Below are 17,745 nucleotides of genomic sequence, written 5' to 3' on the forward strand. Positions count from 1 at the left end.
TTCAGCTGGAGCCTTCCTGAGTGCCTACTGTGTAAAGCCCCCACCCCTAACCGAGACTCACCCTCAGACACCTCTCTTCCCACCACTGCCCCACAGAATCCCAAACTCTTCTCTTTGCTGAGTCCCTAGGAGAACCTGGACAAATTCCTCTCCTCCTTGGTACCTCTATCCTTATTTATATAACAAAGAGATTGAATATATTTGTGTTGTTATAATTTTTTGAAACTTTTTCAGTGGCAAAAAATTAAAGTCTGCTGGTTTTTTTCTGGACCTCCTTACCCATTTCCCCTTCTCCTGCTAACAGTTCAGGCAGTGAAGCTCCCACATCCAGCTCTAAGGGGAGCATGTGAGCCAGGCCAGCCAGCCAAAGTACTATGTCCCCTTTGGACCAGTGAGTGGTTTGGGGTAGGCACATGAGCCCATGGGTCCTATGACACTTATTTCCATGATTTTTGCTGGAGCTCTGGGAAAGGAGAAGCCCCAAATCCACTGGGGTTGTCAAGCCTGATGCTGCAAGGGTCCACAAGAAAAATGTGGAGCTGAGATGTAGAGGTGAGAAGCAACAGGTTCTTGTCCACATCAACTGAACACCTAGATCCAATTTACCCGAAGCTCATATCCATGAGCTTTTTAGCTATAAGGCCGATAAAAATCCTCTTGTGATTAGGCCAGCTCTAGTTGATTTCTGTACCTATGCCTGAAAAAGTCCTGACTAGTTTCTTCGAATTAAATCTTGCATGAATTAAAATCAGTTGATCTGGTTGAATCTCCGGCAAAGGAGCTATGGTAGGAATTCCCATTCACTCAGCCTCTCCATACCTCTCATGGAAGCCCCTGAAATGCTTTCTTAAGTCCCCAAGACTTTGCAAAAAGCCCTGGATTATATGATCTCTAAGGGTTCCTCTCCTTACTCAATTCTATGAAATCTAAAATTTATTCTTCTACCCTGTGATATACCTGCTCCAAAGCTTATGGGTCCCTATTGTCTCCACCATACAGAGCGGCATTCAAGGCTCAATCAAGTCTCCTCCTTATGCCCATCTAGCCAGCCCCCTCTTCCTACACACACACACACACACACACACACACACACACACACTACTCTACCCATCTGGGTCTCCTAACATCCCCTGAACACACCAACACACCACAGTCATTCCTACATTGGAGGTTTTGTTCAAGGCCTTTCCTCCACCAGGAGCCATGTGTCCTCTTCCTCTTTTCTATTTAAATCCTTCTCATCCTTCAAGGTTCATCCCTATCAGGGGGTATCCACCCACAGGCCAGGCCACAGGGAGCTCTCCCTCCCTGGACTCCTGCGGCCCTTATAGTCTACACATTCATTAGGCACCACATCCATACTACTTCCTGCATCTGCTTCTCCCTTTGGGTAACCATCCTCTCTGTCCAACCAATCTGTGAGCTTTTAGGGCAAGGCTTTTGTCCTCTTCTCTCTCTCGCCCTCAGCCATCTATCTGTCTATCCATCCTCCATCCATTCTCCCACCACCTCCACCACCACCCTAATCAAGCCATCGTCACCTCTAGCTTGGACAATCGCTGTAGCCTCCTACCTTGTCCCCCTGCTTCTACCCTCCACACAGCACCAGAAAGCCATGTTAAATCTTATTACATGCCAGTCAGATGGTGTCACACTCCTTTACTCAGACTCTCCAATGGCACCCCATCTCTCTCAAGGGGAAAAGACCCAAGTCCTTACATTGGCTTCCAGGGCCCTGGGGAATCTGCCACCTCTCCTGCTCACCTCTCTGACCTCCCCTTGTACCACTCTTCCTCCGGAGCCCCCCCCCCCCGCCCCCCCCGCCTTCCGGCCGGACTTGTTCCTTGCACGTGGCGAGCACAGTCCCGCTCGCCCTCTGCCTGGAGCTCTGTGCTGCCGTGCATCTGCGTGGCTTACCCCTTCGCCAGCTCCAAGCCATGGCTCACACGGCAGCTGACCAGTGAGACCTTCCTTGAGGACACCCTATCTTAAATGGCAAACCCTATAGAACTGATTTGGTTTCCAGAATTTATGTCGCTCGTTGCTTGTCTTTCCCCAGCGGGAGCGCCAGCTTCCCGTGCGCAGGGGCCTCCGTGTTTGCAGCTGCGTCCTCGGCCTCCAGAGCAGTGTCTGACCAGGGGCGCGCACGGACGCACACACCGAGCGACTGCCAGACCCGTGCACTAGGAACCCACCACTGGGGACAACTTGATGTGCTCCTCTCCTCCTTCACCCCGCACAGCTCCCGGCGCAGGACGGGCCCCCCCACCCCGCGGAGCTCACGGTGACCGCGAGCCTCGAGCAGTGTGGCTGCTCTCCGGGGGGTGAGGCGCACGCGTGCTCTCCCCGGCGCCCCTCTGCCTCCCCTAACATTGAGCACACGAGGCGTGGCCAGACCGAAATCACTCAGCCTGTCTTGACCGTGAGAAATTCCCACTTAGCCTGTCCAGCCTCGGATCTCCCATCCAATGCACAGGGCATCGGACTGGCCTTTCAGACGACGTCTCCTGTGCACACTCAGGCAGCCAGAGTGGGTGGGTAGGTGGGTAGGTAGGTCGATGATAGATTCACTGCACTCTCACAACAATCCCACGAGACAGCGACTGCCAGTATTGTCGGTATCCCCGTCTTGCAGTTAAGTAACGTGCCAGTCACTGGCGGAGCCAGGTTGGGGTGCGATGCTGCCACCACGGTGTACCCCTCCACGCACTCTGATCCCGTCACTCTCTCTTAAACTCTCAGTGACTTCCCAACAGGATAGGCTGCAAGCCACCTGCCTGTTTTACCGTCTGGATGCTGCCTCCATCCCTGCTTCTCTCTGGCCCCTTGTCGCACCACTCACATCCCCGCCGTTGCCAGCTTCTCTCCACGTCTCAGACGCTCTCTGCTCTCTTTCCCTTTGGGCCGTCCACAAGCTGTGCTATTGCCCTTCCTTTCCCATCCTTCTGCCGCGCTAACCTACCTCCATTCTTTGGGGCTTAGCTTAGGCCACTTTGTCCAAGCCAGGGTTAGGGGACCCCCCTTGGTGTTCCCAGGACACCCCGTGCCTCCTGCATGATCTCCCTGGGTGAGCGTTGTCTGCTCTTGCGTCCGTGTGGCATGGGTGTTGCAGGCATGGGGGGATGAATGAAGGCGTGAACAGCAGTCTAATAGGGAGCTCCTGGACGCCAGTCACAAAACAAAATGCAGTAATGCACTGTAGGAGCTCCAGGAAGGGAGTGAAGGATTCTGGGGAAGGATCTGGGAGGGGTCCCAGCGGTGGGGCTCCCTCGCCAGGCCCAGGATAAGGGGAGGCGCGTGCAGGTGTTCTTAACAGTGTCTCCTCATTGTCCGCCATCAGCTCCCTCCTTCCCAATCCTCTCACACACTCGCTTGCCCCGGGATCCCTGGCAACCCTCCCCTGTCGCCCTGACGCTCACCTACCACCCGGAAGACCATGGAGGTGGAGTTGATGCCTCGGACATTGGTGGCCACGCAGGAGTAGTTGCCGGCATCTTGGAAGCTTACGTGATCGAGCTCGAGGGCCAGGACTTTTTGGTACTGGTTGCCTTGGAAGTCGGATTGCTGAGGGATTGTGAGCTGTAGCCAGAAGGAATGAAAATGGGAGACCAATGTTGTTTAGGGATGAGAAAACTCTGGGTTCAAATCGTCAGCCTTTGAAGATTACTATCTGCCTTTCCTTGGGCAAGGGACTGAACTCAGTGTCCTCATCTGTAAAATGGGACTAACATCAGCCCACGCTCCTAGGGTTGTAGCGAAGAACAGTAAGCTATTGCATGTAAATGGGGGTAGGGTTGTGGCCAGTACATAGTAGGGCACAGTGGTGCAGGAAGGAGCTCTTAGAAGCAGCCCAATGCCATTCCCTTTGGGGGATACTCCCCCTGCTTCCCTCTTTCCTAGTCTTTCTGAAATGGCTTTTATATTGTTGAGCTTCGAGGTGGCCAAGGAACCCCTTGCTAAGTCAGAAGTGAACTGACCTCTGGCTCTTATCTACAGGCTGGGACAAAGGTCATGGGTCAAGGGGGTAGAGTACCACCTCTCTCCCCCCCACAAGAATCAGTGACATGAGCCCAAGTCCTGGTTCTGAATCAGCTATTGACGGGCAGTGAGATCTTAGGAACTGGGCCGTGCCCTCAGTCCAGAGAGCCAGCTGGTAGCGGGGCTGGGGCTCCATCCTGCGGGGCCTGGTGTTCTGGGAGGTTGGGCACCCTTCACCTTGCTGTCTCCCCATGGACTGACCTTGGTATCTCCGTGTTGGAGGAAGACGTCAAAGTTAACGTCAACGTTCCTGGCTGAGCACACGATCTTGGCAGTCTCTCCCTGAATCCGTACCAGCTCTGGAGGCTCCAGCATCAAGGTCGGGGGCCCTGGGATGACTGAGGCCAGGGGAAGCGACCCATGAACACTCAGGCCTGAGCTGTCACTCGGCTCCCTGCCACAGGCCAGAAACTGGCTGGGGCCCCCACCACGCTCCCTTCGCAAATCCTGGGAGGCAGCCTGGAGGCCTCAGACAGCACGTCGTGTCTTTGAAACAGACTCTGAGAAGTCCACTCCCCTTCGTCACCACACCTCTCCCCAGTCTCAACCTGTTCTCTGCTCTGGGCGCCTGCAACAGCCGCCTGCAAGGCCCCCACTTCCCCTCTGGCCCCCGCACGAGGCAGACTCCTCACAGCAGCCCGAGGGAGCTCTTGAGAACGTGGATTGGATCACGTGCGCTCCTGGGCCCATATCCAGTGGCTTCCCATCACTCTTGGGATGCAAGCCCCGCCCGTTGCTGACCACCGGAGCACCTGCCGCCTCGTGCTCACGGCCCCTCTGCAGCCGCACCGGCCTTCCCGCCACACAGACTGCACACGGGCCCCCCCCCGCCCGGAGTGCTTTTCCTTCCACACCGTGAGCTGGCGGCCGCTTTCATCCTCCGGATCTTTCGCTCCGAGAAGCCTACTGTGACCAGTCAGCTGAATGAGTCTCCCCCAGCCCACACACATCCAGCTTTCTCCGGTGCGGGTTCTTGTGGATCACAGTCGGCGTGTTATTTGCTCTCTGTTCTGTCTCCCCCTAGAAGATGGTGATATCCCCAGTGGCTAGTACGGTGCCTGACGCAGAGTGGGCGTTGAATTCAAGTTCATGGCTATTGCTGGTGTTGAAAGATGATCTAATCCAGTTTCTCAAGGCCCAGAGACACTAAGGGCCTCATCCAAGGTCACCGAGGGGATCCCGGCAGAACGAGGGCCCATGGCTCTGTCAGCTGGAGTGCGGGGGAAAGAGACCTAATGGCCCCCTCTGCCCACATGGTGGGGTCCTGTGACTTCCTGAACAGGTTTCATGGCTTCAGAGCCCAGGGCATTGTTGCCAGCCATGTGGCTGTGACCCTGGCCCTCGGTGCAGGGACCTGAGTCCTGTCTCAAGCCAGGTGTCAAGCCTGGGGTCCTGCGTATTCACACCAGGCCTTCCAGAAACCAGAATCTGGTACACTAGCCTAGCTGGAGCAAGGGGGAGAGGAGGGAGACCTCACCACCATTGTCACCCCCACGGTGAGAGCTGTCGCGTGCATCCACCCCCACCTTCCCATCACTTGGCTCACCGCCCCACCTGCTTGTGCCCAGCACCCAGCAGTGGGCCGGCACTGAGTGGAAATCCATGTGGGACAGCTTTGGGCCCTCATTCCATTCCTGGAACAGTCAGAGCCTGTGTCCACCTCATGACTTCGTACCTGCTGTTTCCTCTGCGGAAGCAGAGCTTTCACGGCCACCTGCTTCCCATCATTCCCAGTTCAGCTCGACTAAAATGTCACTGTCTCAGAGAGCGCCCCCCCACCCTCTCCTATCCCCTTGTGGAATGATTTGCATAGTGTGTCTCATGAGCTGAGACGATCCTGGGCTGTCTCTCTGTGACCCGCACACCTTGCTTGTTTTGCCCCCGCAGGCGCCCTGCGGATGACCATGGTGCAACTGGAAGGAAGAAGTGAAAGAGGAGGGACAGCCCGTTGCTCCCCATCAGGCCTGGGCCCTGCCGGGGCTCTCATGTCTGCCATCTCTCTGTCCCTGCCCTCCACCCTGGCCTGTCCCTCCCAGCCCCACGCACCTTTCTGCACTTTGAGCCAGATGCTCGTGGATGTTACCATCCTGTTGCCTACTCGAGCACCGCATTGGTAGCCGTGGCTCTCAGTGAACTGCGCCTTGTGGATGGTGAAGCCGTACCAGGGCGAGAAGGAATAGTTGGTCTGGCGCATGACGGGCCGGCCTCGCACCCGCATTAGCGAGACGCCTGCCTCCAACGCGGGGTCGGTGAGCAGGCAGGGCAGCAGTGCGTCTTGGCCCTCCATCACTGTCACTTCCTGGGCCAGCACCTTCCAAGGCCGAACAGGGTCTGGGGTAGAGGGGTCCGGGGTTACAACTGCCCTCCCTCCACCAGGCCAAGCGGTCCCTGGACACTGGTGACAGGGAGGCTCGGAGAAGCTGATCGTTTGCCCGAGGTCCACACCACGCCAGAGCAGCTCCACGGATGCTTCAGGGTGGGGGCGCTAGAGCCAGGGTTCAGCCCTCCGGCTTGGTGCTGTGTGACTTTGGGCAAATGACTCAACCTGTCTGAGCCTCTGGAAAACGGGCATAATCGTGGCACCTACGTCACAGGGTTACTGTGAGAACTACATTAAATCGGAGGCACTGTCGCTGGTCTTTGTCAAGGGCAGGCACTCAGTCAATGTGGAGCTGCTTTATTATGCTTGTTAATACTAGGGCCCAGCCCTCTTGCCCACTCCTGGCGGAGCCTGTTGGGCCAGGCCTCTTGGGAGTGCACCCAGAGTCCTCACCTTTGACATAGAGGTGGATGGTGGCACTGCCCCCCAGGGGGCTTCCAGGCTCAGTGCAGCGATAGGTCCCGGTGTTTAGGAAGGTGGCGTTATTCGTGGTCAGGATGCTGCTGGGGGCATCAGTGTCCAGGTTCCAATGGGGGAAGATGGGGCCATCCCATTCCACACTGCCGTTGCCCACACATCGCAGGGTCACCGTTGTGCCTGGCTCCACGACGAGCTCAGGGCCTCTGGGTTCTATCACTGGGACTCCTTGAACTGGTGGGGGGGGGCGGTGAATAGCAGACAGACAGGAGTGAGCCCTGAGGAGACCCTCCCTGGTCTGATGATCCTAGCCTCTGAGATCCTCCTGGCAGGAGACCCGTGGTGCTGGGGTTCAGCTGTGACTGGGGATCACCTTGAGCAAGTCCTGGCCCTCTTTGCCATTTGCTCAGCCCCCCACCTCCAAGCTGCTCAGGGAGGGACTGATGTCCAGCAGCCCCGTCCTCTGAGAAGCGGGCACCGGGAGCTTTCTCAGCACCCAGTCAGCTGCTGTTCCACGGGTCTCCCCCAGCCTCCCGCCTCAGTCTTCTCAGCTGTGACTGCAACATTCTCCCCACGGGTGGACCCCTTCGGCCCCATGTACAAAATGGGCTGTATCCCTAGTGCCAAACCCAGGGCCTGGCTCGAAGCAGGGAGCTCAAACAAGCAAAGGAAAAAACAAAGGAGTGGAATGTTCGTGGCAAAGTCCTCCAATTTGATTTATATGAGGAAGAAGAGAAGGGTCGTAGGATCTTGGCCCAGCAGAGTTAGAAGGGTTCTGGGAGTCTTGTGTTGGGCCCACTCCCACCACTGGACATCTGCTCTGCAGCGCAGTGGGACGGTTCAGAGGCTCTGTGCCTCAGTTGCCCCCACCTATAAAATGGGGGCCATAATTGTACACATTTATCGGGATGCCAGGAGGTTTAAGTGCATGGAAAGCCTTTGGATGGGGCGCCTGGGTGGCTCAGTCGGTTAAGCGACTGCCTTCGGCTCAGGTCATGATCCTGGAGTCCCGGGATCGAGTCCCGCATCGGGCTCCCTGCTCGGCGGGGAGTCTGCTTCTCCCTCTGACCCTCCCCCCTCTCATGCTCTCTCTCTCTATCTCATTCTCTCTCTCAAATAAATAAATAAAATCTTAAAAAAAAAAAGAAAGCCTTTGGAACCTCATCTGTCACCAAATAAACACTCAGTAAGGGCCGGTCGGCCTTCTAGGCCAGCACACCACCACCTCTGTGTTTACTAGGAAGCCAATCTCTTTTAAGGAAAATTTTCTTGAAGGAGAAAAGAGAACTTGAAACCCGTATCAGGCCCTCCGGGAAGAAGGCCCAGCGCCTCTGCCGTGTCAGCACTTTTCCAGGCCTAAAATAGGGGCAAAGGAGGGAAGTGAGAACTGATTCAAGGCCTTGGAGGGGCGGCCAGGCGCCCCCCCGAGCCCGTGTGGGCGGAAGCACATTGCTGGTGTCCAGCCCGGCCCCCAGTTTCTGCTCGGCCTGCAGCCCTCCTCCCAGGGATGTTCTCACTTCTGTTTCCTGGCCCTCCTGGCTACCGCCCCCTCTCCAACGGAGGGACCCCCAGGAGAGGGAGTGCCACCTGCTGCACACTGGAACGTTCTGGGCTGCAGGGCCTAGCTCTGCCACTGACCAACGGGGTGCCCCTAATGAATCCGACCGCTCTACTCCAGTGACGGGCCTGGTCACTGCTGCCCCCAGGGCATCGGCTGAATTCAGGGTTCTCCACTGGCCTGCACAGAAGTGCCCGAAGTGGGTTTTTCCACCCCATCCCCCCCATAGACTCCAGAATTGGAAAGATCTTCTTTGTCGAATTATTTCAGGATGGCTTTGTTAGTGTTTTGATGTTAGACCCATCTCGAGGTGGTTGCCTCGCTGCCTGAGCTTCTGATGAGCATAAAGCGTTGAGGGAACTGGTGAATACCGCCAAGGCCAGCCCCTGAGGCTCGTATCCCTCCTGCGCCACATGACCACCAGGGAGAAGGGCAGCGTCCTTTCTGGCTGGCTGTCGGCAAATCCCAGCAGAGCTGGGGCTGACTTATTGCAGCTGCAGCCATGGGGGGGGGGCCCAGCTGGGGTTTGACCCCAGGGAAGAGCTTGGACTGTGGAGTCACACCCACACGGGCTGACACTTGGTTCTCCCTTTTACGCTGGGTAGCTTGCTTACCCTCTCTGACTCTCAGGCTACTCTTCCTTCCCCTGGGAATAGTCCCTTTCCACCTGGGAGGTCCTGGGAGGATTCAGTAAGGTGAGAGCGGCCCCAGGTTCGGTCCACTGCCCTTGCCCTGGGCTACTGCTTCAGTTGCGACATTTCTAACCCCCCCTTCTGGTCCTGACACTCTGATATCTAAAGTTTTTAACTTTCGGTTTTTTGTTGTTTTTTTTTTTAAGTAGGCTCCACGCCCAGCGTGGAGCTCAGCATGGGGCTTGAACTCACGACCCTGAGATCAAGACCTGAGCTGAGATCAAGAATCAGATGCTTAACTGCCTGACCCACCCAGGCACCCCTAAAGTTTTTAACTTTTCAAGGTCACAGTCTGTGTACTATCTGAGGTCTCGGATTCTGTGATTCTCGCTGTGTTCTGCTTTGCACCCACCCGGTCTCAGCAGCGCCTTCTCCTTCCCCTTCCCTGCCCTGGCCCTCTAGCCCTTGTCTCAGCCTCCTGGAAATGTGGTCAGAGAAATGTGTCCTGTTTTGTCGTGTCTTGTTGTCCCGGATATTCACGCAGGGCCAGGCTGACACCCTCAACTTCTGCCCCTAACTTCCCCCTGCTGGTTTGGCTGGCAGGAAGAGAAAGCCTGCTCAGGCCCGTCCTCCTTGGTGTGGGGGCTGGGGCTTGGCAGACACTGACCAAGGTCCCCTTCTGTGCCTGTCTCTCATCTCAGCTCCCAGGATGTGGCCCAACCTCCACTCCTCTCCCTCAATGTCCCCTCCATACTGCACACCAAGACCCGGGACATAGCCCCCTCCTCAGCCCAGGATCTTGGCCCATCTCTAGGGTATTCAGAGCCTGGCCCTTGACTCCCTCACGGCCGCCCCTGCACCCCCACTCTCTCACCACTGGTCTGTTGGGCTGAAACCTGAGGCTTCTAGCCTGCTGCCTCCTATCTTTTCTTTCTTCTGGGTCTAGATGCTGGACAATCCTCCCACCCCCCAACAGTGCCCCACAGGCAGGTGCTGGGCAGGAAAATAGGAGAAGGCAGTGAAATAAAACTCATGGGACTTTCTGGAGAGAGGGGAATAGTTTCTATCTTCGTTGGGATGGTGGGTACACAAGCATATGCATTTGTCAAACCTCATCAGACTGTATACTTAAGAATCTGTGCATTTTACTGTATGTAAATTACATCTCAGTAACAAAGAACAGACACTCAAGCCCAGAGAGATTGACTGGGCCACAAAAAGACCTTCGGCGGGCCATCTCCTCATCGGGGACCAGATGCACCTACTCCCCAGGGTCCTGCAGCCCCAGCACTATGGGGAGGCCAGAGCTGAGGCTGCCTTCCCACCCCACCCCACCCCATCCCCATCCTGGCCCAAGATCCCTCCAAATAAGCATGTGGTAAAATAAAACTGTAGCTACAAGCCAAGCAGCCAGCCCCTCACCCCCAGTGAGGCACCTTCCTGGATTGGAGCTACACCAGATCTGCTGCTACCAGAGTTGGAGGCGGAACGGGGTCTGCCACACAGCTCCCTGGGCTGAGGCCCGGCAGCCTGCGTCTGGGAGCACTCTGGCCAGGGAGACCAGCACTGTCCTCCCCGCAGGCCCTCCTCTAGTCCTCCTTTACTCTCCTCCCAAATTCACCTCACTTGAGCCCTGAGCCAGAGAGGCTACCCTCTCATCTCCCCTTCCAGCCCCTTACCCAAGCTTCCCAAGGAATGACTGCTGCCCCCTCAGGCCCCTCCAAGTTGGGTCTAGCCTGCTCTCTGCGGCTACAAGCAGAGAGCTGGCAGAGCCATCAGGAGCTCTCTAGGGCCTCCTAGAGAGCTGTAGGTCTGGACCAGCCGCATCAGCATCTCCTAGGAGCTTGTTAGAAATGCAGACTCTCACTTTGCCCCTGGGACCTACTGAGTCAGAATGAGCATTGTAACAAGATCCCCAGGGAACCCATCTGCAGAGCAGAGTTTGAAGAGCATGCTTTAGTGCAGCTCACCTCTGCCCCCAACACCTGCCATTGAATAGATGTGGCCACCGAAGCCCCGGGGCATCAGGGGCTTGTTCAGGACACATGGTGAGTCAACCTCTGAGCTGGAACAGATCTGCAGCCGTCCTGGCTACTTCCCCCCCCCCCCACACCCTCTTTTCCCTCCACTGCCTCTCCAAAGCAGACACCTGCAAACCTGCGGTCCAGAGCGGGGATACCCAGGGAGAAGCAGGGGCTTATGGGGTCCTTGCACAGGGGCCTTCTCTGTTGTCATTCATCCCCTCCAACCCACAGAGTCCCCTGTTTTGCTCTTACCGTGCCAAGTTGTGGCCCCCAGCAGGACCAGCAGAGCCCCTGGGCCCATGGCCTCAGTGGGGAGGTGGCAGGTTGATGCAGGGCTGAGGGGTGGGCAAGGCACTGGGGTCTCAGCTCCTAGCTCTGCAGGGACCAGGACCGCTGGGCACACGTTCCTCTCTGCTGTACTGGCTGTTTCTCTTGTTTTCCTCTTCCTCCTCCTCCTTCTTGGGCTGATCCCCTTCTTCCCCTTTTAGCTAGGCAAGGCAACCACAGAGTTTGGAAATCTTGGGTCTTTAGAAGAAAACAAAGCCATGACCCCCAGGGGGAGAGGTTAGAGTCTGGGACAGGGCCAGCCTGAGCCTGGGGGAGCTGGTTAAGTTTAGGGCCCTTCTGAAGCCACCTCCAAAGGATCCTGGGAGAAGAGACATGCCCAAGGTCAGGCAGTCAGTCAGTAGCACAAATGGGGGACTCTCCAGGGTGACCAGACAGCTCTGGCTCAGCCAAAAGGAAAGTTAGTTTGGTCTGGGAGAGCCTGATGATGGAAGCAAGACGCTTCTATTTCCAGGACACTCTGCAGTGAAGCCCTTTACATTCACTGCTTCTTCCAGTTCCTGTAGAACCTTTCTGTAATGGGTACTACTGCCATTCCCATTTCGCAAATGGAAAAACTGAGGCTCAGAGAGATCAAACACCTTAAACTTACCCATAGTTAAAGGGCTACCGAATGGCAGACGTGGGGTTTGGATCTAGACAGCTTGGTTGTAGAACTCTTTTTACATCACTTAATTAAGTTATTTGCTTGTTTGTTTTTACAAAGAGTCTAATTGTGCTGCTATATTTCTTCAGAAAATTAGAATTCCTCTGCCCCTTCCTTTCTTGGAGTCAATTGCTTTTACCCCTTTTAACGGATTCCCTTAGTATTTTCCTATTTCTCAACGACATGGTTGTAAAGTTACGTCTTAAAACTAAAAAAATTCCAATATAACATCAATCCAGGAAAATGACTAGTCTTTCCATGTACTCGGGTATATGTAATATGTTTTATATATACATTTTTTTTCAGGTAAGTGTTTTGAACCTCAAGTAACCATGAATACCAACAAAAACTGACTCAAGAAGAAATTGAAAATCTGAATAGACTTATAACTAGTAAGGAGATTAAATCAATATACAAAAACCTCCCAACAAAGAAAACCCCACGACCAGATGGCTTCACTGGTAAATTCTACAAAATACTTAAAGAATTAACCTCAATTCTTCTCAAACTCATTCAAAAAATAGAAGAGGAAAGAACACTTATCAACTCATTCTATGAAGACAGCATTACCTTAATATTAAAGCCAGATAGAGACATCACGAGAAAATAAAACTACAGATCAGTGTCCCTGATGAACATGAACATAGATGCAAACATGCTCAGCAAAATGCTAGCCAGCCAAATCCAACAGCACCTTACAGTGAGTGGCCAAGTGAGACTCATCCCCAAAATGTGAAGACAGTTCAACACATGAAAATCGGTCTAAAACACTACATTGATCGAGTGAAAAAAAACAACCCATGTGATCATCCCAATTGATGCAGAAAAAAACCTTTGACAAAATTTATGATTTAAAAAAAGAAACCAACAAACTAGGAATATAAGGCAACATCTTTAACATGATTAAAAACGTAGATGAGGGGTGCCTGGGTGACTCAGTTGGTTAAGTGTCTGCCTTCAGCTCAGGTCATGATCCCCGGGTCCTGGGATCGAGCCCCACATTGGGCTCCCTGCTCAGCGGGGAACCTGCTTCTCCCTCTCCCTCTGCCTGCCGCTCCCCCTGCTTGTGCTCTCTCTCTGTCAAATAAATAAATAAAATCTTAAAAAAAAAAAACTGTAGATGAAAAACTCACAGCTAACTCAATGGTGAAAGATTGAAAGCTTCTCCCCTTAAGTCAGGAACAAGACAAGGATACCACTTTCACTGCTTCTTTTCAACACTGTACTAGAAGTTCTAGGCAGAGGAATCACAAAGAAAAACAAGTATCCAAATTCAAAAGGAGGAGGTAAAACTATCTCTCTTCACAGATGACATAATCTATGTATAGAAAAATCCTGGGATGCCTGGGTGGCTCAGTCGGTTAAGCGTCTGCCTTCGGCTCAGGTCATGATCCCAGGGTCCTGGGTTCGAGTCCCGCATCGGGCTCCCTGCTCTGCGGGGAGCCTGCTTCTCCCTCTGCCTCTGTCTCTCTCTCTGTCTCTCATGAATAAATAAACAAAATCTTTTTTTTAAAAAAAAAGAAAAATCCTAAAGAATCTATGGGTTTTAAGCAAAGTTGCCGGGTACAAGATCAACACACAAAACTCAATTTTATTTCTATACAGTAGCCATGAGCAATCCAAAAAGGTGGTTTAAAAAATTATTTTATTTACAATAACACCAAAATGAATAAAAATACTTGGGAATAACTTTAACCAAAAGGATGCAAGGCATATGATATGCCCTGCAAACCACAAAACACTGCTGAAAGAAATTAAGAAGAGTAAATAAATGGAAAGACATCTTGTGTTCATGGATTGGAATATTTAATATTGTAAAGATGGCAATCCTCCCCAAAGTGATCTGCAGATTCCATGCAGTCCCTATTAAAAGCCCAGTGGTCATTTTCTCAGAAATGGAAAAGCTGATTCTCAAATTCATATGGAATTTCAAGAGACTCCAAGTGGACCAAACAATCTTAAAAAAGAACAAAGTTGGAGGAGTCACACTTCCCAGTTTCAAAACTTACTACAAAGCGACAGATATCAAAACAGTGTGGTATTGGCATAAGGATAGGTATATAGATCAACAGAATAAAATTGAAAGTCCAGAAATAAACCTTTACACTTATGGTTAATTGATTTTCAACAAAGGTGCCCAGAACATTAATGTGGAAAGAACAATCTTTTCAACAAATCGTGTTAAAAGAACTGGATATCCACATGCAAAAGAATGAATTTAGATCCTTCCCACCATATATAAAAATTATAAAGGATCAAATACTTAAATATAAAAGCTAAAACTAAAAAACTCTTAGAAGAAAACATAAGGGTAAATATTCATAACCTGGGCATGGAAACGGTCTCTTAGCTATGTCATCAGAAGTGCAAGCAACCAAAGAAAAAGTCAGTAAGTTCGATTCCATCAAAATGAAACATTTTGGTGCTTCAAAGGACATTATCAAGAGAATAAAAAGACAACACACGGAACGGGAGAAAATATTTGCAAATCACATGTATGATAAAGATTAGATCTCTAGAATATATGTATCTCTTCTAACTCATGAACAAAAAGGCAAACAACTCAATTAAAAGTGAGCAAAAAAGTTGAGTATATATTTCTCCAAAGAAGATGTACGAATGGGGTGCCTGGGTGGCTCAGTCGTTAAGCGTCTGCCTTCGGCTCAGGTCATGATCCCACGGTCCTGGGATCGAGCCCCGCATCGGGCTCCCTGCTCGGCGGGAAGCCTGCTTCTCCCTCTCCCACTCCCCCCGCTTGTGTTCCCTCTCTCACTGTGTCTATCTCGCCAAATGAATAAATAAAATCTTAAAAAAAAAAAAGAAGGGGCTCCTGGATGGCTCAGTTGGTTAAGCGACTGCCTTCGGCTCAGGTCATGATCCGGGAGTCCCTGGATCGAGTCCCGCGTCGGGCTCCCTGCTCAGCAGGGAGTCTGCTTCTCCCTCTGACCCTCCCCCTCTCATGTACTTGCTCTCTCTCATTCTCTCTCTCTCAAATAAATAAATAAAATCTTAAAAAAAAAAAAAGAAGATGTATGAATGACCAATGAGCATGAAAAGATGCTCAACATCATTAATCATCAGGGAAATGCAAATCAAAACCACAATGAGATACCGCCTCACACCAATTAGGTTGTCCATAACTGAAAAATCAGAAAATAACAAGTGAATGATGTGCAGAAAAGTGAACCCTTGTGCATAGCTGGTGAGAATATAAAATGGTGTAGCTGCTGTGGTAATCAGTTTGATAGTTCCTCAAAAAGTTAAACACAGGGGCGCCTGGGTGGCTCAGTCAGTTGAGTGGCCGACTCTTGACTTCGGCTCAGGTCATGATCTAGGGTTCTGGGATCGAGCCCCGTGCTCAGCAGGGACTCTGCTTGAGGATTCTCTCTCTCCCTCTGCCCCTGCCTCAGCTCATGCATTCTCTCTTTCTCTCTCAAACAAATAAATAAAGCTTTAAAAAGATGTTAAACACAGAATTACCACATGACCCAGCAATTCCACTCATAGGCATATCCGAAAGAATTAAAAACAGGGATTTGAGCAAATACTTGCACACGAATGTTTAACACAGCAGTATTCACAATAACTAAAAGGTGGGAACAGTTGATAAATGGATAGACAAAAGTGTGGCATCTCCATACAATGGAATGTTATTCAGCCATAAAGAGAATGAGGGGCACCTGGTTGGCTCTGTCGGAAGAGCATAAGACTCTTGATCTCAGGGCTGTGAGTTCGAGCCCCACATTGGTTGCAGAGATTACTAAAAAATAATAATAATAATAATAATAATAAAAGAGAGAATGAGCACTGATAAATGTTACAACATGCATGAACCTCAAAAACATTATGCTGAGTGAAGGAAGCCAGACACAAAATCACATATGGTATGACTACATTTATATGAAACATCTAGAATCCATCAGTCCACAGAGACGGAAAGCTGACTGGTGGTTGCCAGGAGCTGCAGGGAGGAGGGAACGGGGAATGACTGCTAGATGGGGAGAGTGTTCCCTTTTGGGGTGATGAGAATGTCTCCCAACTAGACAGAGGAGATGGTTGCACAACATTGTGAGTGCACTAAATGTCACTGAATTGTACATTGAAGTAGTTGATGTTTAAGTTCATGTTATATGAATTTTACCTCAATTTAAAAAAAAAAGAAGAAGGGATATAGACTTTCTTAGAAAAGCAAAACCATAAAATTCATTGCCAGGAGGCCAACACTACAAAAGAAAAAAAATGTTAAGGGAAGTTCTTTAGGCAAGAATATGATACCAGAGAGAACTTGGATAGACACATAAAAACAAGCTGGAAATGAAAAAATCAAGGAAAATATAAAAAAGGCTTTTATTTTGTTTTTAGTTGCCCAAGAAGATAACAGACTGTCTAAAGCAGACATTGGGGAATTTTTTTTTTTTTTTGGTAAAGAACCAGATAGTGTATATTTTAGATTTTGTGAGCCTTTCAGTTTGGGTGGCAACCGCTCAACGCGGCCACAGAGCGCAGAAGCAGCCGTGGATGACAGCCCAGGTATTGACCGTAGCTGTGTTCCCATAAGACCTGACTTACAAACACAAGTGCGGGCTGGGTGTGGGCTGACTTAAGGCAGATGTAATAGCCACGTATTATATGCGTATGGCCTCTGCAGAAGTACAATGTAGGACAGCGATATTATAGAAGATATGCAAGTATACTCTTGTAAGGCCCTTATACTATATTTGGAGCACAATAATATGATTTGCAGGCAGGTTTTGATCAATCAAAGATGCATATTTTAAACCTGGAATAACCACTAAAATTGTTTAAAAGGTATACGTTGTAAGACAACAGTGGAGATAAAATAGAGTCATAATAGAGTCATAAAATATGCTCAATTAATCCAAAGAAGGAAAAAGAGTAGGAAGGAAAGACCAGCTGAAACAAATAGAAACGTCTAACAAGATGATAGATTTGTCTTATTACCTTACATGTAAGCCAGTCTCCTATATGTAAGCAGCCTAAATATACCAACTGAAGGCAGATACTGTCAGAATGGATCAAAAAACAATCTCCAGCGATTTGCTTTCTACAAGAAACCCACTTTAAATATAACGACATAGACAAGATATGTGTAAAAGGATGGAAAAAGATATCCCATGTAAACAATAATCAAAAAGAGTGCTGGTGTGTTACACTGATGTCAGACAAAGTAGACTTCTGAATAAGGAACACTTCTCAGGATAATGAAGGATATTACATAATGACAAAGGAGTCAGTTATCCAAGATGACGTAATGATTCTAAATGTATGTGCACCTCAGTAAGAGCAGAGCTTCAAAATATAGGAAACAAAACCGATGGAACTGAAAGAACAGACAGACAAATCTCTGGCGACACTTCTCTCTCCATAATAAATAGTACAGGTAGAGAGAAAACAGTAAGGATGTAGACCTGAACAAAGCTATAAACCAACTTGGCCTAATTGATATTTATAGAATAATCCACTTAACTGTAGCAGAATACACATTCTTCTTTAGGGCACATGGAACATTCACCAAGATTGCTATATTCTGGGAAATTAAAATAAAATAAAATAAAAACCACAAATAACTAGGTTGCACCTGGGTGGCTCAGCTGGATTAAGCATCTGCCTTCAGCTCAGGTCATGATCTCAGGGTCCTGGGATTGAGCCCAGAGTCGGCTCCCCACTGAGTGGGGAATCTGCTT

The 17,745-nt window shown here is 50.7% G+C and overlaps 1 protein-coding gene across 1 annotated transcript in view; it reads right to left on the bottom strand.

The window, feature by feature from the left end:
* LOC118006802 (macrophage colony-stimulating factor 1 receptor) overlaps window positions 1-11,486 on the bottom strand; it is a 30,259-nt gene extending 18,773 nt beyond the window's left edge. The window contains exons 1-5 of the mRNA XM_034999585.1: window positions 11,302-11,486; window positions 6,812-7,069; window positions 6,085-6,369; window positions 4,240-4,376; window positions 3,420-3,579 (exon numbers count right to left, since the gene is read on the bottom strand). Coding sequence (XP_034855476.1) covers window positions 3,420-3,579; window positions 4,240-4,376; window positions 6,085-6,369; window positions 6,812-7,069; window positions 11,302-11,350 — 889 coding nt within the window. The 5' untranslated portion in view covers window positions 11,351-11,486. The remainder of the gene's footprint in view (window positions 1-3,419; window positions 3,580-4,239; window positions 4,377-6,084; window positions 6,370-6,811; window positions 7,070-11,301) is intronic.
* Window positions 11,487-17,745: the final 6,259 nt, after the last annotated feature.

This window comes from Mirounga leonina, unplaced genomic scaffold (genome assembly GCF_011800145.1).
Source record: "Mirounga leonina isolate KUSES-001 unplaced genomic scaffold, KU_Mleo_1.0 Mir_99, whole genome shotgun sequence".
NCBI classification, from domain to species: Eukaryota; Metazoa; Chordata; class Mammalia; order Carnivora; family Phocidae; genus Mirounga; species Mirounga leonina.